The sequence below is a fragment of the Diceros bicornis genome, chromosome 3, assembly GCF_020826845.1.
Source record: "Diceros bicornis minor isolate mBicDic1 chromosome 3, mDicBic1.mat.cur, whole genome shotgun sequence".
In the NCBI taxonomy this organism is placed as follows: Eukaryota; Metazoa; Chordata; class Mammalia; order Perissodactyla; family Rhinocerotidae; genus Diceros; species Diceros bicornis.
The window spans coordinates 81,509,874-81,531,181 of NC_080742.1; the positions used below are offsets into that span (position 1 = coordinate 81,509,874).

General features: G+C 37.6%; 1 protein-coding gene across 2 annotated transcripts in view; it reads left to right on the top strand.

The window, feature by feature from the left end:
* Window positions 1–21,308, top strand: part of EXOC4 (exocyst complex component 4) — a 736,987-nt gene that overhangs the window by 198,010 nt on the left and 517,669 nt on the right. The window contains exons 9-10 of one of the 2 annotated variants that reach the window (XM_058530228.1): window positions 3,226–3,314; window positions 9,919–10,275. In XM_058530228.1, coding sequence (XP_058386211.1) covers window positions 3,226–3,314; window positions 9,919–9,980 — 151 coding nt within the window. In that variant the 3' untranslated portion in view covers window positions 9,981–10,275. Of the gene's footprint in view, window positions 1–3,225; window positions 3,315–9,918; window positions 10,276–21,308 lie in introns of those variants that run through there. The other variant, XM_058530219.1, reaches the window with a different exon arrangement.

The following is a 21,308-nucleotide window of genomic DNA, read 5'->3' on the forward strand; positions in this document are numbered from 1 at the left end:
AAGGAAATCATACGGTATTTGACCTTCGCCCTCTGACTTATTTCACTTTGCGTAATACCCTCAATGTCCATCCATGTTGTCACAAATGGCTGGATTTCATCATTTCTTATGGCTGAGTAGTATTCTCTATTCCTCTGTCTTTAGTTCTACTCCAGTAAATGTGATGATGCCAAAGGAATAGGGTGTGATTCTTCCTAAAAATCATTTTTTTTTTTAATTAGTAGACTTTCTTTTTTCATAGCAATTTGAGGTTTTTGGAAAAATCAAGCAGACAATATAGAGAGTTCCCTTGTGTCCCCCGCTCCCACATTTTCCCCTATTATTAACATCTTGCATTAATGTGGTATGTTTGTTACAATTGATGAACTGGGTTCTGAGAAATGCATAGTGTCGTGTATCCACCATTACAGTATTATACAGATCAGTTTCACTGCCCCAAATATCCCCTGTTTTCCACTTATTCGTTCCTCTCTCTTTTCTCTATCCCCTGAACCCCTGGCAATCACTGACCTTTTTACTTTCTCCATAGTTTGCCTTTTCTGGTATGTCCTATAGTTGGAATCATACAGCATGTAGCCTTTTCAGACAGGCTTCTTTCACTTAGTGATATGCATTTAAGTCTCCTCCATGTCTTTTTGTGGCTTGGTAGATCACCTCTTTGTATTGCTGAGTAATATTCCACTGTGTAGATGTACCACAGTTTATTTTTCCATCCAACTATTGAAAGACATCTTGGTTGCTTCCAACTTCTAGCAGTTATGAATAAAGCTGGTATAAACATTCATGTGCAGGTTTCTGTGGAGATGTAAGTTTTCAACTCATTTGGACAAATACCTAGGAGCACGATTACTAGATTATATGGTAAGCCTATGCTTAGCTTTGTAAGACACTGCCAACTGTCTTCCGAAGTGGCTATACCGTTTCGAATCATTTTTATTAGTAATTTATTACTGCTTATTCATTGAGAAATCTTTCCTGCCAGTGACAAAGCTCTTCTGAAAGTTTTCCTCAAGGAAAGTAGGATGGGGTCTTATGCCCATTCCTAAACCAGTCACTGGCAAGGGGAGGCCGACCAGGGTTCTTGTCTTAAACCAGTCAGGGCTCATCTCTGGTGATAGGTCTCAAGCTGAAGAGCGAGCCACTTTGCCAGAGCACATTGCTGAGGGAAGAAGGAGCAAGGAAGTGGAATGCCCAGACAGAATGGGGGCCATGCCAGCAGGCAAGAAAGATAATAGAAGCAAAAGGTGGTTGACAGAGGCAATTAAGACTGCCTCAGATGCTGCCTAACCCTTATGCCTTTTCTTTCCTTTTCCTTCTTTCTTTTTTTTTTTTTCCTCCCCTAGCTCAACTTGCCATGCTAAACCTGGATGTATTGCAGAAAGGAAATTTCGGGGTTTTTAGATTTCATGCTCTCAACCGTCACCCCTAACTTTCATCCTCAGACCACGTGTACATTTTCAAACATTTACCCAAACCTGAAATTGTGGTATTGGAAACGTATAAATTGTTAGAAATGAATAAATGCGGTTAAATAATTGTTACACATTTATTATTATTGCATAGTCATAAAAACTCATCACTCACACAGAATTGGGCCGTTATTTGCCTGTTTCTAGTCTTGGTTCTACCATTAATGAGCCATGGGAGCCAGAACAGGTCTCCTGTCTTAAAAGGCCTCAGTGCCTTTGACTATAAAATAAGGAGGTGAGACTGAATCATCTCTGGTGCCTCTTTTACTGTAAAATTATATCAATCTGTGACTTGTTGCAAACATAAGAAGGATTCCTGAGTAGCAAAAATACATCAGGTTATAAAGGATTAAGATTTTGGCGAGCTGTAATCTGTTTTTATCACATGCATGAAGGACTTGATTACTCTCTTTAATTGCCCCTAGCCAAGGTTAATTAACTGTGTTTAATTTCTCTTTTATTGTATAATGTGTGCCTGTTTATTCTTTTCTCAAGAGTTTATTTTTTTCCCTTGTCATTTCGGATCAATAGCTGTCAGCATGCTTTGCGGTCAGTGGCTTCTTTTCTGCACTTGGCTGGCAGGTGGCACTTTTGAAGTGCTGCACATTTTGCCTTCCTTCTGGCTGTTAGTGCCATCTTAGTTCTTGGCAGGGTGCAGAGAGAGGATCAAGTAACCCAAGTGTTTCCCTCAGACCGGCATTCATCTTAGTATCTATCTTCCTTGTTAAGGAATGGATAAAGAAGGCATAATTAAGAAAATGATGGTGCTTCTTCCTTCTTGCCAGAAACCTATCCCGTTATCACTATTGCTCTTTCCTTATGTTGCTATTTTCCTCTTAGTGGCAGTAATTCTTAGAAGGATTTCTCCTGTCAGCCTGTTATTCTGACGTTGAAAATCTCAGGTTTGAAATGGAATTTCTTAGCACATCAAAGAATATACTGTTTGATATAGTCATAATTTTCCCTCTTTTTTTGTTTCTTACTTGCAGGTTTCTCTTTGGACTATGCTTTGTTTTTGTTTTTTCTGTCCTGTCTTCCTTGTTTTGCTTTTAGAGACCTGTTCTGTATCGTGAGCCTATCCCCCATGTTTCTAACCTGTGAAACAGTTTCTGGGTGGGTGTGAACAAACATTTTGTAGCTTGGTATTTTTGAAAGTATTTTATGTGGTAGGTGGCAAGTCAAAAACCTGGCAGGCATTTAGAAACTATATTGTTTTGGAGGACTTTGAAGGAGAGACCGTGGATGCCTTGCTTCTCCCGTGTAGTTATTTAGCAGCATTTCCAGCATGCCTTTGTACTAGTCCTCTAACTGGGGGAGTTAGAAAGGCAAGATGTCTGCTCTGAAGAGCCAGTGTTTCTGTGGTGGCAGCTGGCAGTCACTTATGGCTTTTGAACTGGATAGTAGCAGAAGAATGACTTTGTAGGTACCCTTCTTGCTGTGTGTGTGTAGGCATCCTGGCAAAGGATGATGGTGGTCTGGAAGCAAAAGAGAGTTGCAACATATCAGAGTTGAATCAGTTGAAATGGAGAATGAGCAAAATATCCAAATCCTGTTGTAGAGGATGTTAGCCAGGAATGTCGTTCATAAGGCAAGGTCTATGGCAGCTGGCCCTGGCCCTGTTATGGAATAGCCAGGATGTCTTGGTTGTGGAACATCAGGGTGCGTCACATAGACTAGAGTAGAAAACTTCTGGAATACATAGTGGGACACCACCTATTTGTTGCCACCTAACTGTTTACCCTGTGTTTCGTTGCAGGTTCGAATCGTCCTCCCATGCCATCAGCATGAGTGCCTATTTGCGAGAGCAGAGAAGGGAGCTCTACAGTCGGAGTGGAGAACTTCAAGGTGGGTGATTGAGCTTCTCTCTGGAAAAATGAGTTTTCTGGAGGAAGGTCTGAAACGTTTACAGCATGTGAGTTTGTGGTCTGCGTTCACAGGATTTTTTCACGATGACAAAGATTTAGACTTGGTAATCTGTTTCTTCTATCATTTCCCAGCATCTACTGCCAAACAGTTAAAACTATTACTATGGCCACGGGATTTATAGACCTACTGCCATTCAAATGGGAACTCAAAGCAAAAAGAGATGAGGTTCTCTTCTTGCTTAAAGATGGCAGACATGAGTCCAGTCACCATCTAGGGCAATGCCAATCTTCTCTGGCTACCACTGTTACTTTTAGTTATTGTTTTCAATACCTTCTGGAATATGGCAGGAGTACCTGAGTTTTGGAAAAGGGCAAATGCAGCCTGTCATGATTTAAAAGCAAGAAGGATGCCTCTAAATAATATGTTCTAATCAACATAACTTTGATAGACAGTAGATTTGATATCCATTTGTGGTTACTAAAGAGTTGTAATCTGTGGAAGACAATACTTAGAAAATAAATAAGTAAATTAAGTAAAAGAAAATCAGACCAGTATCATTTTCTTCTATGAAGGAAAGGGTGCTAATCATGGTAAATGTAATCAATTAAGAAAGATTTGTGAAGGCCTGCTAAGTTAAAGACATCCTAAGCATTGGAAGGGATGGAAGTCAAGACAGGGAAATAAAAGGTAAAGCCTTAAGATCCAGTTATGAAATTAAGGCATGAATTTCAATAACAATATCAGGAAGTAAATGCTAACAACTAAGTAGGTGGTATGCATAAAATTGCTAGAGTTGTTGAGAGAAAGGAGTGATTATTTAAATTATTTTAGAACTAGAGGCTTTCTCCGTGAGGGATAGATGGGAACACTTTCACTGTTTTTATACATTGGAGGTACCTGGAATATTTTGCAGTGACTAGCCTACACAATTAAATATTTATTTTTTAAGATTCATCGTAGTTCTACATCAAAATATTATGAAGCACCCACAAGCCTTTCTGAATTTAAAGACTAATGCCTAGTCATTCCTACCTTCATTATTAATCTAAATACCTGTAAATTTTCCCAAAGATTCTGCTATGTTCTCTCATATTTATATCACAGTAATAGTACCACAGCTCATATATGTAGTTACCAGAACTAAAAGCCTAGAAATGTATTTGAGGCTATAAGGAAAAGAAGATTAGCCTACCAACATTTTATTTAATATTATATTAAAGTGTTATACATTCTGAAAAACATGAAATGTGCATCTTGGAGACTTAAAGTACAGGAGTACAGAGAGTAGTGAGAATTTGGACAAATGAAGGAGTGACCCATTCTATGGTCAGACAAGGAGTGAAGGAGGAGGGGGACTCAGGAGCATACTTAGTGGGCACAGCATATTTTCTAGGGCTAGAGATATCCATACTCACGGTGCCCTCATTTTAATTTCAGAGTTGGCTTAAGGAATTGTTTAAATTTACCTCCATAATTTTTCTCCATCTGGCTTCTAGTATATGAAATTCCCTTAATGGGGACAAAGCCTTTCTTTCTTCCTTTTTTTTAGCTTGAATCCTGATCGTTGCATCTTTTCATTAAGTAATAAAATTTATTTTTTAGAGCAGTTTAGGTTCACAGCAAAATTGAATGGAAAGTACAAAGACTTCCTATATATCTCTGTCCATACACAAACACAACCTCCCCTACTGTTGACATCCACACCACCATGAAACCTTTCCTTTGACACTTAGAGATGAAAAGGTAGACCACATAATTAATGGGACAACAGTGCAACCTGTCAGTCACTTATATTCAGTCATAATTAGTCAACATGGGTAAATGACTGATACTAGATTCTTTCTTCTATTTTGTTAGATAGTAAGAACAGTAAGCATTCTGTGCTCTAGCTATGTGGAATGATTTTCAGTGGCCCCTTCCCCCACCAGTGGTCTTTAATTTCTTGAGAGACAGTATAGCAAAGCAATGAAGAGTAGAGAGTTCTGGGCCCAGATTGCCTACATTTAAAATTTAGCCCCCCATTTACTAGCCTCATAACCTCTGTGCCTCTGTTTCCTTATCTCTCAGTGGGGATAGAAATAACAGTACCTACCCGAGGAGGAGTTGTGAAAGTTAGGTGAGGTACGCTATGCATAGTGTTAGAAAATTGCCTGACATATAGTAAATGTTTTGCTTTCCTCCTTCCCCTCAAATATTGTTGTTATTGCTAGGATAGTTGTGCACTGCACAACAACGTTTCGGTCAACTGCAGACCACATATAATTTTTGATAGGTTTTGAGAACTCAACCATATACCTAGGTGTGTAGTAGCCTATACCATCTAGGTTTGTGTAAGTACATTTTATGATGTTTGTACAACTACAAAATCGCCTAACAATGCAATTCTCAGAGCTTATCCCTGCCGTTAAGCAGGGCATGACTGTACTGTAACTTCAGAGTTTTCATGTACATTCTGTTTGTCTCTTTGGCTAAACCCTACTTAGCTTTCCAACTTAAATTTATTTGTTGGTTATTCTGATGAGCCCTCCCTGCTGGTCCCTCCTCTCCCCAGCCACACACACACTCTGGGATTGTGGTCCCTGCTGTGTGCTGACATCTTTAGTGTTCCTTTTCTGAGCACTTTCCACACTATATTGTGGATTAATGCTCACTTGTCTGAGTCTGCCACAAAATTAAAAGCTTCATGAGGAAAGTACTATTTTATTTCCTGAGCTTAGCACACTGCCTGGTTTAGTGAATGTTCACTAAATACTGGTGACAGAATGAATGAGGACAGTTGAGGTCTGAAGTAGGATAGAGAGCTTACCACTGAGAGGTAGGATAGGCCCCAAAGGAGATGGGGCCACTGCCAGCCATTATCAGCTTCCTGGGTTGCCATTAGTTTTTAAGTTTAGGGAGAAGTAGAGTCTATGCATAGATATGTTTTTTTCTCTGCATTTACACATAACTTTATTAAGTAGAAATACTGCCCTTGAGCTGTCTAACCTAGGACAACGCTGCTGTATGAAATTGAAAAACATTTTAAAATCCAACTAAGTTACAGAGGAAGTTTATTCTGTGAGGATAGTTAATTGAAGAATCACTATAGGGGGCCAGCCTGGTAAGCAGTTAAGTTGGTGCGCTCCACTTCGGCGGCCCAGGGTTCGCCGGTTCGGATCCTGGGCACAGACCTACTCACCGCTCATCAAGCCATGCTGAGGTGGCCTCCCACATAGAGCAACTAGAAGGATGTGCAACTATGACATACAACTATCTTTGGGGAGAAAAAGGGGAAAAAAGGAGGAAGATTGACAACAGATGTTACTTCAGGGCCAATCTTCCTAAAAAAAAACAAAATTCATTAAAAAAAAAAAAGAATCACTATAATCTAACTAAGAACTTTCCCATCCTTCAAAAAGTTAATTTAAAAATGAAACTTTCAAGCAATACTCTATTGTACTTACCAGTGACCGGCGAAATAGGAGGATTTATCTCTGGTTACAAAAGGAGAAAGTAGTTAGCAAACATATCGTGTTCATAATAATCATTAAAAAATAATTTAACTGAGCTGACACATCACATGCTTGGTGAGACAATAGGTCAGCTGACCAGTTTTTGTAAAAGTTTGATGTTGTTTTATTCAGGAAGAAAAGTTTCTCTGATGAATGCTTTTAATATTTCAGCAGGAGTAAAAGGAAAAAAATCACACCTATTTTCCATTAAAAACGGCCATCCTTTTTCAGTTATTCTATTAATCTGACTGGTCCAAGGACCACAGTGAGATCTGCATTTCAGCTTATCCTTGAAAAGGCATAATTGAATAGTTCAGTCAAATAATAAGAGACTGGCAGAAGATTTTTGTCTCTTCTCTTAATACCACATAGCTGCAGCCTTCGCTTCCCAGTGGTTTGGTTCATAGGGTCAACTTTTCCTTCTGTTGCAGGGGAGTGGTAAAGAAATCCACCAGAAAGACCATCAAAATAACGTTAAAAAGCTCAAATTTTACAAAAGTTAAATCCCTGCCAATATTTTCAATTTATCATGCAATTAAAAATGTTATTCAACCTAACAACACACAAGGGAAAAAAAGAATAAAAAATGTGATTTCTTTGGTATCATCAACCCATCTCAGTTGGCTCTAACTGTTAAGGTACAGATGGTTCATTATATAGTCTGCTGTTGGCAATTGGGCTGAGGAGGTGGGGATGCTATTTCAAAGTGTGCGAGATAACAGGTGGAAATCTAACTTGTGTATGTGTCTACATTAATCATAGACTTCCTGTAGTTTTGAGCCTCTCTACTGCTTTATTGTACTGCGTAGACAGCCATGTCGTAGGTTAGAAAGATATTAGTTTTAATGAACATTTAGCTTGAATATACCTTCTTGGGTTTAATGTGTGATTCTTCTGGAGAATAAGATAACTGATGAGCACATTATCTCACAAGGGTAAAAAAACAAAATCAAAATACTGCTGCTCATGACCAAAATAAGCTCTTAGGTTAATCAGTCCCACTGTGCCTTGTTTTTCTCATTTGAAAAATAGAGCTGTTATCAGTTCTGACTACTTTAGGGAGATATTGTGACTATAAAATTAGATATTAAAGCTCTGGAAAAATTCGAATATAGCTATAATTGATTTAAATTTAAATAGTGCTTTTGTGGAATTAGGAGAATGGTGTCCACTTCTTTATCTCTCATTTTCTCCTCCCCTCCAGTCTCCTTGTCCCACTGAGTTGGCTCTCCTCAAGGTCACCAGTGACCTCCATCTTGGCAGATTCTGTGTTTGCTTTTCTGAGTTCCTCTCACTTGATCTTGGAGCAGCTCGCACCTTTTCTCCTCCTCACGTCTTTCTGAGTCTTCTCAAGTGCTAGTTGGAGTGTCTCATGGTTTGGTCCTGTGGTCTTGTCTGTGCTTGCTCTATAACTCTCCCCCAGATGATCTCAGCCAAAACCAAGCTTTGCTTAGTGCCGAGGTGCAGATGATTTCCAGATCTGCTCTCCTGCCCAAACCTCATTATTGTTTCCTGACCTCTTCCAGCATCCTGCCGCCCCATCCTGTCATTCTTTATCACAATATGCCTTTATTTTCTTCATAACACTTTTCCTAATATGTTCATGTGTTGTTAACTCATTAATTTTCTACACTTCCCTCAAAATACCCAAAATCCAAGCCTTATTCATTAGTGTATTCCTGTGCCTAGGACAATGCTTGGCTTGAATTAGACACTTAAAAAATACGTGTTGGAGGAGACCTGAATTCTCAATATCTCCTTATTTTTAGGTACAAGCCTTACTTATTTTAGTAATGCTAGTGAGAGCTTTAATAAATAGAGTAAGAGTCCTGTGATTTGTCTTGGCTTATTTTTAAAGATAATAAAACTCACAAATGGGTAGAGTACATTAATTGTCATTGATCCAAGTAGAAATGTATCCTCAGTTTTGATTACAGTTTCTTTTCTGTCTTGGGGCTACTCAGTACTTCTGTTTGTACTCAATAATATTACTTTTAGAGTGCCATTTTTATTCCCATTAGTTTAATGAGTGGCATTTCTATAGGCCTGACATTAAAATATGCTGTAAAGCTCCAACCACTTGAGAATTGACTTCTCTAAGAGGATTTGCTTTACATAGTAAATATGGATGTACTGGCATCAGGGAAAACTGGGCTTTTATACTAACCTGACCTGAATTTTCTGAGTTTTTCTCTCTAATGGGTTGTTGGTGACTGAGGTTGTTAGTGCTTAATGATATTGTGTGTAATTAATCTGTTTGGAGGTGCCTTGCCTTAAGGTAAGGCAATATCTGAAATAGATTAACTGTGAGTTGATTATCCTTTTTACAAAAGGATTTATAGTAGGAGTCTCTTAAACAGCAAGCTGTTCTATAATGGAGTATTTAAAGCAAGATTTCATTTATGCACACATTTTCAGGGACATTTTGGCTGAAGTGAGGTATAGCAATTTCATACTCATACCACACATTTGTTCCACAGCCCTAAATATAAGAAGCACTTGTAAAGCTTTATATCCTGAAATTTGATTAGAAAATTCTTTGTAGTCTTTTAAATTTGCTTAATGACTTTGTTAATAAGTATGTAACAATATGCAGAGGACGTGAAAAAAAGTACATTTTTTTCTTCTTAAAATTGCATTTAATTATTTCAAAATAACCTTAATCTTTCATAGTTATCTCTTCTGTTTTATATTCTAAAAGTGTATAAAAATTGATTCCACTTCTTTTTGTACATTTATATTCCTGCTTTTTAAATTTTTTAAAAGACTGATCTTAACTTACTTATATGTAAGATTTGTCTTATAATGGAATTATAATAGAATTTTTATAAATGCTAATTTCTTTATCTGTTCCTAGGAAGTAGTAAGTAATAAATATACTTCAGGTTGTGAACAGACTAATGCATTATTTCAAATCATTTAGGAAATAAAAGTATCCTTATGCCAAGATTGTTATTGAGTGTACCACCTTTAGCCTTAATCTATGCAATGTAGATATTTATTTTAAAGTGTTCTTCGTTTGTGGATTTAACTTATATAAAATGGATTTATTTTCTGAATAGTTCATACAACATTCTCTCAAATAATTCTAGTTCATACAATATACGACAAACCACTGGTAGCTGAACCATGTGCAAGAGCCTGGAGGGCATGAGAAAATGGACCTTGAGAGTGCAAAATAGGCATCAGAAAGCCTTCGTCAAGCCCAAGAACCTCACTCTTGAGAAAGAGTCTTGGTCATCACATGAATCTATTTGAGGACGTATAACCTTATTTTCAAAACACTTTTGTTCTACCCATTTATTCATTCATCCATACAGATGTGGGAAAAGAGGGCATGCTGTTGAATGAGATATGTATTGTTTTAAAGGTGATATGTAAGCTGTTCTCTTTATCTGTGTTTATACTTCCATTGAAAGTTTTGTTTTTACACTGAAGAATGAAAAAGTAAAAACTTCTAACATGATGTAACAGAAAATTTTAAAGTTAGCTTCTCTCATAGTTTTCATCATTTGGTTCACATTAATTTTTTAATGTAAAAATAATGACTTTGCTCACTTTCTTAGACGTTCTTTAGGACATTAAGAAATTATATTTTTGGCAACTCTAGTAGTTTATATGATGCAACTAATTCTGATTTGAGCTTTTTTAGAAAATAGAGAAGACCACAAACATTTATGGTATATAGTGAAGGAATTAATTATTAGAAACTGATGAGAATGCTCCATAACAGGTTTATCATTGTTGCAATAAGACACAATTCGTAAGGTGATTTTACATTTTCCAAATGAGGTTGAGTCCTTTCAGGAATACTAATAGTTAGAGATTACCTTATCTGAAGTGATCTCTTATCAAAATTCAGAAGAAATTGATACAAACATGCATGTAGTATGATGTCTGGAAAATAAAACAGAAGATTTTAATGGTAGAGAGTGCTTTTGAATTCATAATCTAGTGCTTTTCAAACTCATTTTTCAGTCGTAGAACCCATCTTCTGTGTAAGTCTTATTTCACAGTTCAGTCTACAAAACAGGTTAAAGTGGAGATGGTTTGACAAAGTAGGGTTGGGGGCTCAGAACCCCATCTGCTTCAACCCCCACTTCATTTGCCCCTTTCCCTTTCTCTGTGGGGCACCCAAGGCACCATTACAAAACTAAAGACTCTCAGAAGCAGACCCCTATAACAAAGGAAAATTCGATATGAAGAGAGATGACATTACCAATTTGTACGAATAGGACAGACTAGTCAATAATGGGTGGTAAGACAATTGATTATCCATAAAGATAAAAAGACATTGGATTTGAACCTTATACCATTTAGGAAAATAAATTTTTGATGGATTGAGAACTCAAATGTGAAAGGCAAAACCTGTTGCCAAGTATGTTCATAGCAGCATTGTTTGAATAACAAAAACCTGGAAATAACTCAAATACTGTAGATGGGAGAATGGATTTATAAATTGTGGTATAGCTATACAGTGGAATACTATGTAGCAATGAAAATGCATGAAGTATACTATACATTATCTTGGTTGACTCTCAAAAGCAATCACATAAGAATATATATAGTCTAATTCCGTCTGTATGAGGGTCAAAAGCAGTCAGAACTGAATAGTATCTTCTTTAAGCATACATCCTTATGTGATGAAAATGTGAAGAAGGTAAGGTAGGGAGCATAAATATAAAACTCAGGAAAGAGAACACTTCTGGAGAGGATGAAGACGGCTATAATTAGAAGAGCACCTGGGGCTTTAAGGATAATAGTGCTGTTCTATTTCTTAAGCTAAATGATGGAAATACTGTTGTTTGTTGTATTATTTTGAAAACTGTACAAATGTCATATACACTCATATATATTACACATTTCATAAAAAGTACAAATATAACAGTTTTTAAAAAGCCCTCTAAAGTCTCCAACGACAATACCATACATGTAGTCTAATACTTGCATTTAGAAGTCTAAACCAAATTCAGAGTTTTCTGTCATAGCTAGATTGGTTCTTTGGCCTGCACCATTCCATTAAAACTCCCAGTTCATACCAAAGCTGTGAATCATTACTGAGCTAGTACTATACTTTAAGTAGTTTGTGAGAAGATGACTTCGGGGTCAGGAGGGCTCCCTCCCAACTTACCCGCTCCTCCCTCTTCCTCATCCTCCATCTGGGATGTCAGAACCTAGCATTAAGTGAAGTCAGCAGCTATTCCACTTTTGTTTCCTTTGTTTTCTAGGACTTTTTATTTATTGAATCTGTACAGATTTATTATATTATTTGTACTGGACACTTCACTAGGCCTTTAGGATACAATAATGAACAGAACCAAGCTTTGCCTTTGCAGGAGAAAAGAACAGAAAGGGACCATGAATGTGTATGGAGACTAATACTTGTCCCCCAACATTTGTTCTCCCTTTCCTCTATATTAATAGTGCCCTTGATTTTCAGTTGGATACATGGCTACCCAAAATATAAATATTTCTAAGCTTTATTTGCCACCAGCCATGGACATGTAATTTAATTCTAAACAATAGAATGTGAATGAAAGTGACGTGTATAACTTCAGGTTCTACATTTAAAAGGAAAGAACAGGGGCCAGCCCGGTGGCGCAAGCGGTTAAGTGCGCGTGCTCCGCTTCAGTGGCCTGGGGATGCACTGCTTGTCAAGCCATGCTGTGGCGGCGTCCCATATAAAGTAGAGGAAGATGGGCACAGTTGTTAGCTCAGGGCCAATCTTCCTTGGCAAAAAAGAGGAGGATCAGCATCGGATGTTAGCTCAGGGCTGATCTTCCTCACAAAGAAAAAGAAAAAGAAAAAGGAAAGAACAGGCTCTTCTTCTCTCCAAGCCCAGTGCGTGTGTGAAGATGTTCACACACACAATATGAATGAAATGTGGTGGTGAGCCCCCTTAGACCATGCAGGCGAGGCAGCACTCTAGGGCTGGTAGAGCAATGAGATAGGAGGAGCTTGGGTTTTTGATACTGTGGAGTGTTACACCTCTGATGACCAGAGCCACTGTACCATCCCAGACTTCTCTATGAGAGAGGAATAAACTCTGTCTTGTTTAAGTCACTAGTATTTTGGTTCTTTGTTATTTGCAACATTTGTTATATCCTAACATTTATTATATCCTAAATAATTCAGTGTGCAAACAAGTGATCACAGCTCTGTGATACGCATTATGATAGAGTTGTATATTTGTGTAACTGAGATGTGTGTACAATTGTTGGGAAAGGCAAGGAAGATTTCATAAGTATTTAAGGTTCAAGCTGCTTATAAAGGATGAAGAGAAGCTTTCCAGATAAAGAAAGAAGGAGTGGGCACTTCAGGCAGTGGGCATGACAGGGATAAATGCATGAAAGTGTGAGAGTACAGGCTTTTCTCATTTCATAACATGAATTGGATATAACTCTTTCTATTAATTAAGGAAGTCAGTTTATGTATGCAGACCTCTACTGATTATACTTTATTATTTTCGGGAACCAAAGATGATAGAAAGGACACCAGAGCTGTTGTGAATGGCTTTGGCCATTGTTCATCGTAACAGTTAGGAGATTAAGAATTGATATAAACCAGTGGTGTACGGGTCATGATAGAAAAATAAAAGTCATTATTATAGTTGAGCAAAAGCTAAATGTGATCACATACTGGATTTTATGGGTGGTGTTCAAGTGGTATAGCCGTGCCACTTTACTATTTAAAATCCTATAGGAACCATAAGTTTGTTTTAAATGCAACTATTGTAGTGTATTGTATCAGACTGTACGCGGTAGATTTGGCTGGAGATATTGGCAGGGGCTGGATCATGAAGGACCAGTCTAACCTAATTCCAAAGCACCTTGTTCAGCTTGGTCTGCAAATGGCAGCTTGACTCTGAAAGGAGATTGCAGCATTCTGTGTGCTCACATCTGATTTCGAGCCTGTAATTGTGGCGTGGATGAAAATACACATCAAGTTACTTTTGGCTTCACCACAATTTTAAACTTAAAAAGCCTATATTACAGTAATATATGATAGTATGTGTGAATGCTACATGAATATTGTAATAGTCATAATATAGGATATTCATTCCTAGAATTGTGATGACATCTACTGAATTGCTGCCAGTTCATTTGCATATTCATGCCCGCTTAGCTCAAATAAGTCCCTGTTTGTTTGCACATTAATGTCTGATTTCAGCACCAGTTAACTAATTTACATATCCCTGTTCAGTTGGTTAGTGATGTTCGTATGTGGAACATTGGTGCTGCTGTTTGTGCTTTGAGTAGCTTGGAGAGCATCGTGATTTAGTGGAAGGAGTACCTGTTACTCATCCTGCTTTTACTAGGCAAGTCACTTTACCTTTCTGAGCCCCAGATTACTCATCTGTGTAATGAAGTTAGCAACACTTACCCTGCCTATTTCTTAGGGTTGTTGTAAGTATCCAATGACATACTGGAGGTGACAAGATAGAGTCAACATTTCTAGGCCAAGTATATTCTAGGCCCTCCTCCTGGAACATCTGCATATGGAAGAGTTCTAGGTGCCGTGGAAGACAAGACATGCAAACAGATACAGTTTTAATGAATGTTATAAGTACTTTGGGGAGCTTGGAGGAGAAAACACTTAACGTTCCCAGGAAGAATCATAGAAGGTGTTACAAAAGAGGAATCATTATACTGAAATTGGAAAGATGAGTTAACCAGACTGACCAGGAGAGGGACACTCACTCCAGGTAGGGAGAAGATGTAAAACAACACACAGATGTGTGAGAGCTTCATGGAACTGTAGGTATTTTGTTGTGGTTGAAGCATAGAGTGTATGGGGAAGGTTTGACCTAGACAAGGGTGACAGGTGGGCAGATCTCAAGAGACTGGGTATAACAGCAAGAAGGCATGGTTTTTGTCATATGGATGATAAGGAGTCCTCTAAGGGTTGAAAGCAGGAGAGTGGCATAATCAAATATGCATTTTAGAAAAAGTATTCTGGTGGCTGTGTGGAGGATGAATAGATCCAAAAGCTAATTTCGAGGTAGAATCAGTTGAACATGATGACTCATTCTGTGTGAAGTTTGAGCAAGAGACAGGTGTTTTGGCTGATTCCCAGTTTTCCAACCTGTTGACTTGGGTAGATAATGATGTTATGTGTTAATATAGGAAATACAAGAAGAGGGGTAGTTTTTATGGAATGTTAGGTAGGGGTGAAGACAGCTTTTTTAAAACATATATTTTCTTGTTTCTCTTTTAGTTTTGTTTAGATCTATTTAATCTAATGTAAACCATATCTAACCTAACTGAATCTGTTATCAACTCCCTCACATTTAAGGCATTCAGCAGTTTTTGATTACCCATCACCATTCTCCCTCCTAAGTCCAGAGTATTGGAGTTATGATTTTCTTCCATCTCTCCTCCTCCTCCTATTTTTAAATTACAAATACTACTTTCTCCTTTCTAGGCTTTGGTTGATCTATTAATTTTAGTGCCCATTTTAGTCTCTGAAGAATATGAATTCTTTAATTTTTTTTCCTGGGTGTAGCCTGTATTTTATTGTTATTAAGATCAAGGGCCGGCCCGATGGCTTAGCGGTTAAGTGCGCGTGCTCCGCTGCTGGCGGCCCGGGTTTGGATCCCGGGCGCGCACTGACGTACAGCTTCTCCCGCCATGCTGAGGCCGCGTCCCACATACAGCAACTAGAAGGATGTGCAACTATGACATACAACTATCTACTGGGGCTTTGGGGGAAAAAATAAATAAATAAATAAGATTATTAAAAAAAAAAAAAAGATCAAGCTACCATTCATCTTTCTTAATAACTTGCTCTGTGATTTTGTGGAAGTCGCTTAACTAGTGTTCTCAATTGTAAAGAGAAGTTAAATGAGTTCTGTGACTTCTCATTCAGTCCAAAGCTCTAGATTCTTTCGTGTGAGCCACTTGGTCACTATCTGTTCCTAGAGATCTGAGTCTGGGACTAGTTAGAGGTTCAGATTGTGTGTCTGTAGTCAGGCTGACTACCTGGGTGACTGGGCAAATTCACTCCTTTGTGTGTTGGTTTCATTTTCTGTAAGCTGTGACTATAATACACCTATCTCATAGGGCCATAGTGAGGATGAAATGAGTTAGTGTGTGTAAAATGTTTAGAACTGTGCCTGGCACGTGTTAAGTGCTAAGTAAATGTTAACAATTGTTAATTTGTCTGTCACTCGCCAGCACCTAGTGTCATTTTTCACACACAGGAGATACTCAATAAATTTTTTTAAATTAATGAATGAATAAGCATGCTAATGGGCGAATAAATTCAAGTAGAATCCCCTAGAATGGTCTTTAGAAACTCCTGGTTTTGCTGTTTTCTTTTTTGACAATGTCCCTAGAGTATTGAGACAACGTGTTATCTCAGTGATCATCTCACTCCTGTAATGTTAAGTGGCATCCACTGTGATGGTCTGGGTGGAACTCACGTATGTCTCTAGCCAAGAGGGCAGCACTTAGTGACTCTTTAGAGGCCTGCTGTTCCTGGCTGTATCTACCCCAGAGACAAATATTCATGGCAATAATGAAAGTGGCCGTTTCTCTTCAGAATTATTTTGATCTTCATTGTCACTAACTCTACATTTTATTACACAAATAATTTATAATGATTAGTATATGGCAAAAAAAGGATGTTAAAATGGAAAGGACATTCCTTCTGTTTATGAATTAAACACTTTACATCTGAGCATTTGGCGATGTTGTATGTACACCATTGCTTTGCCTTCCTCTTGCCTCCAGTATGAAATCACTTCCTTGCTACTTGTGAAAACAAAAAATAAAAAAGGAAGTTGTACTCTAACTCATGATTTGCTAACAACTCTTAACCTAAAAAATCCTAGAGCTAACAGAGATCTCAAATTACTGCCACAAAGGGAAATAAGTTGAAATTATCTTTTGAAAACAACGTAAATTCTTAAAAACAGTAAAAGGTGTATGACTGAAACAAAGTAAAAGAAAAAATATGATTATATCTAGTCTGAGAGGGAAATTTTTGCCTTGGCTTGGAAGGTGAGCAGTGACTTGTTAATGGACATTATTCTGCGCAGCATGACTACAGAAAGAGGACTGATAACAGCAAGACTGTTGATGGGACAAATCATTTACTTATGTACAATTATCTACCCTTTCTAGACTCTGTGACTCCTACTGGGTCAGTAATTCCAGCTCCTCTTAAATATCTCGTGGAATCATTTTTTAAAATTTCTCGAAAAGACCTTTTGCCACAGAAATTCTTTAGCATCTAAAATGAATGGTTGACTCTGATCATTTCTGAACTATTTAGTCTGATTAACTCAATAGATGTAGTTTCCACACAATAGATACAGAATTTGGTCTTATTTCCTAAGAAATTGCAATCCTTTCTCATCCCCAAATCATAGTCAGTATGATTCTTTTTTTACCTGCACTTCCAGGACATTTTTAGGCAAATACATTGCCCAAGGGGGAAATCATTAGCAAAAGTTTAGATGGAGTTTGCTTAATTTTTAGCTGTAATTGTTTCATTTTACACTTTGAAGCTCGTAGCTGCCTCAAATACTTTTAGAAAGGATAATATACGTCATATAAACAAATTGTCTCTCATACATGAGCTTTATTTAGTTCCCTACTAACTAAATCTTTTCTGTTCTTTCTTTCTTTTTTCTACATTATTTTATTTATTATTATCATTTTATTATATTTCACTTTTTATTGAGATAGAATATACCTGCAATAAAGTATGTAAAGTATGCTGATCTTAAATATACAGCTGAAGTTTTACATATGTATACACAGCCGTGTAACCAGCACCCAGAGATTTTCTCATGCCACTTTCCAGTCAGTCCCATCCCTTCAAGGTAACCACTATTCTAATTTCTAATGCTATCACTTAGTTTTGCCTATTCTTTAACTCTGTATAAATAGAATCATACAGTGTCTTGTGTGTCTAGCTTCTTTTGCTCAACATAACGTCTGAGATTCATTGATGTTATTGTATGTATCAGTTTGTTTTTATTGCAGTATATTCCATTGTATGATTATAGGACAGTTTATTCATTCTCCCATAATAGACATTTATCATTTCCATTTTGGGGCTGTGATACATCAGTCTGCTATGAACAATTTGGTACATATGCACTCATTTCTCTTAAGGATGAACCTAGCAGTGGAATTGCTGGATCATGAGATAGGCATGTGTTTAGCCTTAGAAGATACTAACAACCGTTTCACAATTATAGAAATTAATCAGAAATTGTATGAGAGGGCCGGCCCCGTGGCTTAGCGGTGAAGTGCTCGCGCTCCACTACTGGCGGCCCGGGTTCAGATCCTGGGCGCGCACCAACGCACCGCTTTTCCGGCCATGCTGAGGCCGAGTCCCACATACAGCAACTAGAAGGATGTGCAACTATGACATACAACTATCTACTGGGGCTTTGGGGAAAAAAAAAAAGGAGAAGGATTGGCAATAGATGTTAGCTCAGAGCCAGTCTTCCTCAGCAAAAAGAGGAGGATTAGCATGGATGTTAGCTCAGGGCTGATCTTCCTCACAAAAAAAAAAAAAAGAAAGAAATTGTATGAGAATTTCAGTTATTCTACATTCTCACTAACATGATTTTATCAACCTGTTAAGTTTTCACCATTCTGGTGCATATATAATCTACTTTATTTATTTATTTTTTTGTGAGGAAGGCTGGCCCTGAGCTAATATCCATTGCCAATCCCCCTCTTTTTGCTGAGGAAGACTGGCTCTGAGCTAACATCCATGCCCATCTTCCTCTATTTTGTATATGGGACACCACCACAGCATGGCTTGTGTAGGTCCACGCCCGGGATCTGAAACCCCAGGCCGCCGAAGCGGAGCTTGTGAACTTAACTCACTATGCCACCAGGCCGGCCCTACCCTTTTTTTAAAAATGAATCTCTAAGCTCTCCCTACATCTGCCACTTTTCCTGTCCCCTCAATCTGGCAAGAGTTTCTGGATATGATTATTTAGTTTACAGGCTATATCTTGATTCACTGATTTACTGTACAGCTTTTCATAGTGAAGTGACCGCCTGTTCTTCCTAGGAAGTCCTGATGGTGTATATACAGTTTTGCCCAGAATTCTTGGGTGGCCTTTCTTGCTAGAAATCACCTACTAATCTGTTAGCACTTTTGAGGTGGAATGTAGAGATATCTCCTCTCTTCCCTCTTTGCCATTTTTTGATCAATGGCTTTCTATTTTGAATTATGTCTTTATTACGTGTATCTTATTGATATTCCCACTGGTGGGAGGCAGAACTCTAAAATGACCCCCAATGACCCACAACCATCATAATTCCTCCCCTTGTGTGTGGGCTGGAGCTGTGATTATGAGGGAATATCACTCCCACGTTTAGGTTACATTATGTGGTAACTGTAATGGGATTTTGCAGGTGTGATTAAAGTCCCTAATGATTTGTCTTTGACTTAATCAAAAGAGTGATTATCCTTGGTGGGCCTGACCTAATCAAGTGAGTCCTTAAAAGAGACAAGAAGCAGTAGCAGATGCTAGCCTTGAAGAAGTAATTCTTGTGAGAAGAGTGGGCCATGTGGCAAGGACCTGAGGGTGGTTTCTAGAAGCTGAGAGTGACCCCTGTCCAAAGCCAGCTGGAAAACAAGGACCTCTCTCCTACAACCACAAGAAACTGAGTTCTGCTAACACCCTGAATGAGCTAGGAAGAGGACCCCAAACCTCAGATCAGGTTGCAATCCTGGCTGACACCTTGATTTTAGCTTAATGAGACCCTGAGTGCAGGGCCCAGCTAACCTGTGCCTGGACTTCTGACCTACAGAAATTGTGAGATAATAAATTTGTGATGTTTTAAGCTGCTAAATTTGTGGTAATTTGTTATACATCAGTAGAAAACTAATACACATGCTTATTAAGTACTTACCATGTGTCAATCAGTAGTCTAAAAAATTTTACATGGAGTATCTCCTATTATCCTATTAACTATTACTTCCTTGGGGAAGCTTTTTATGGTTTGTTTGTTTTTTTAAATTTCCCCCAGATTAGGTTAGCTTCCTTATTTATAACACATGGTGTGCTTATAATTATTCAATGAATTATTTGTTGTTTGTTTAAAATGTGTATTCACTACTCATTTTAAGTTCCATGCAGGCAGGGACCACGTCAGTTGAGTTTACCTTTCATACCAAGCTCCAGTGCAGTGTCTGGCATATAATAAGCACCCAATAAATATTCACGCTTTTTACAAATGAAAAGAAGTTCAGTATTACACATTAACCAAATGCCGAACTAGACAGAAGGTTATGTCTTTTTCTCTCCAAGTTTAGAGCTTTTTCCAATGTGTTAATATTACTTGGGGAGATATATGAATATGTCATAGATTAAATTATATTAAGAAGGAAGATAAGGGAATCTAATATTATTTGAGAGAAGGGGTAAAGGTACTGAGATGGCTTTTTTTTGAGTACATACATAATTATCATTTTGTCCAGTAGGCCTTATTTTCTAATTTTTTATGGCTAAGAAAATTATGACTCATAGAGCTTAAGTAACTTGACCAAAGTCACATAACCCAAAATAATATAGTTGAACAATTAATATGATAGAGTTTTATTAGATAGGGTTTGCAAAATAACTTGTGTTTGAAGTGGCTTGTGCAATTTGTTCTTTGAGATAATTTACATAGAATAAGCCACATTCATTTAAAATGAACAATTTAATGAGTTTTGATAGTGTACACCTGACAAGATACAGAACATTTTCATCACCCAGAAGTTTCCTTATGGCCTTTTTTAGCCTATTTCTCCTCCATTCCCAGCCCCAGGTAACTACTGAAATGATTTATGTCGTGATAAATTAGCTTGCAGTTTCTTTAAATTTCATGTAAATGGAATCATACAGTATATGATTTGGTGACTGGCTTCTTTTATTCAACATAATGATTTTGACATTCATCCATATTGTTGTGTAAATCAGTAGTTTCTTCTTTTTTATTGCTGAGTAGTACTCTATTGTATGGATATACCACAATAGATATGGATATACCACATTGTTTATCTTTCCAGCTGTTGTTGTATGTTGGGTAGTTTTCGGTTTTTGGTTATTGTGACTACTGCTATAAACATTCTTGTACAAGTCTTTGTGTGGGACATATATTTTCAATTCCCTTGGGAATACCTAGGAGTGAGATTGGTGGATCATATGGTAGGTGTATGTTTCACTTTTTAAGAAACTGCCAGGTTGAGTACATTATTTTATATTCCCACCAGCAGTGTATGCCAACACTTAGATTTGTCAGTCTTTTTAATTTCAGATGCTCTAATGGGTGCATAGTGGTATTTCATTGTAGTGGTTTGTGCATTTTTAATGTAATATCTTATTGATGTAGAAGGCTATATGACTGTGAATTTGAGCATTCTATATTCAAGTTAGAATCAATCTCAAATCCCTTTTTTCTTGTTGTAATAATTAGTCTAGACCTGTTATTTTATGTTATTTCTTTTGGATTAACTCTTT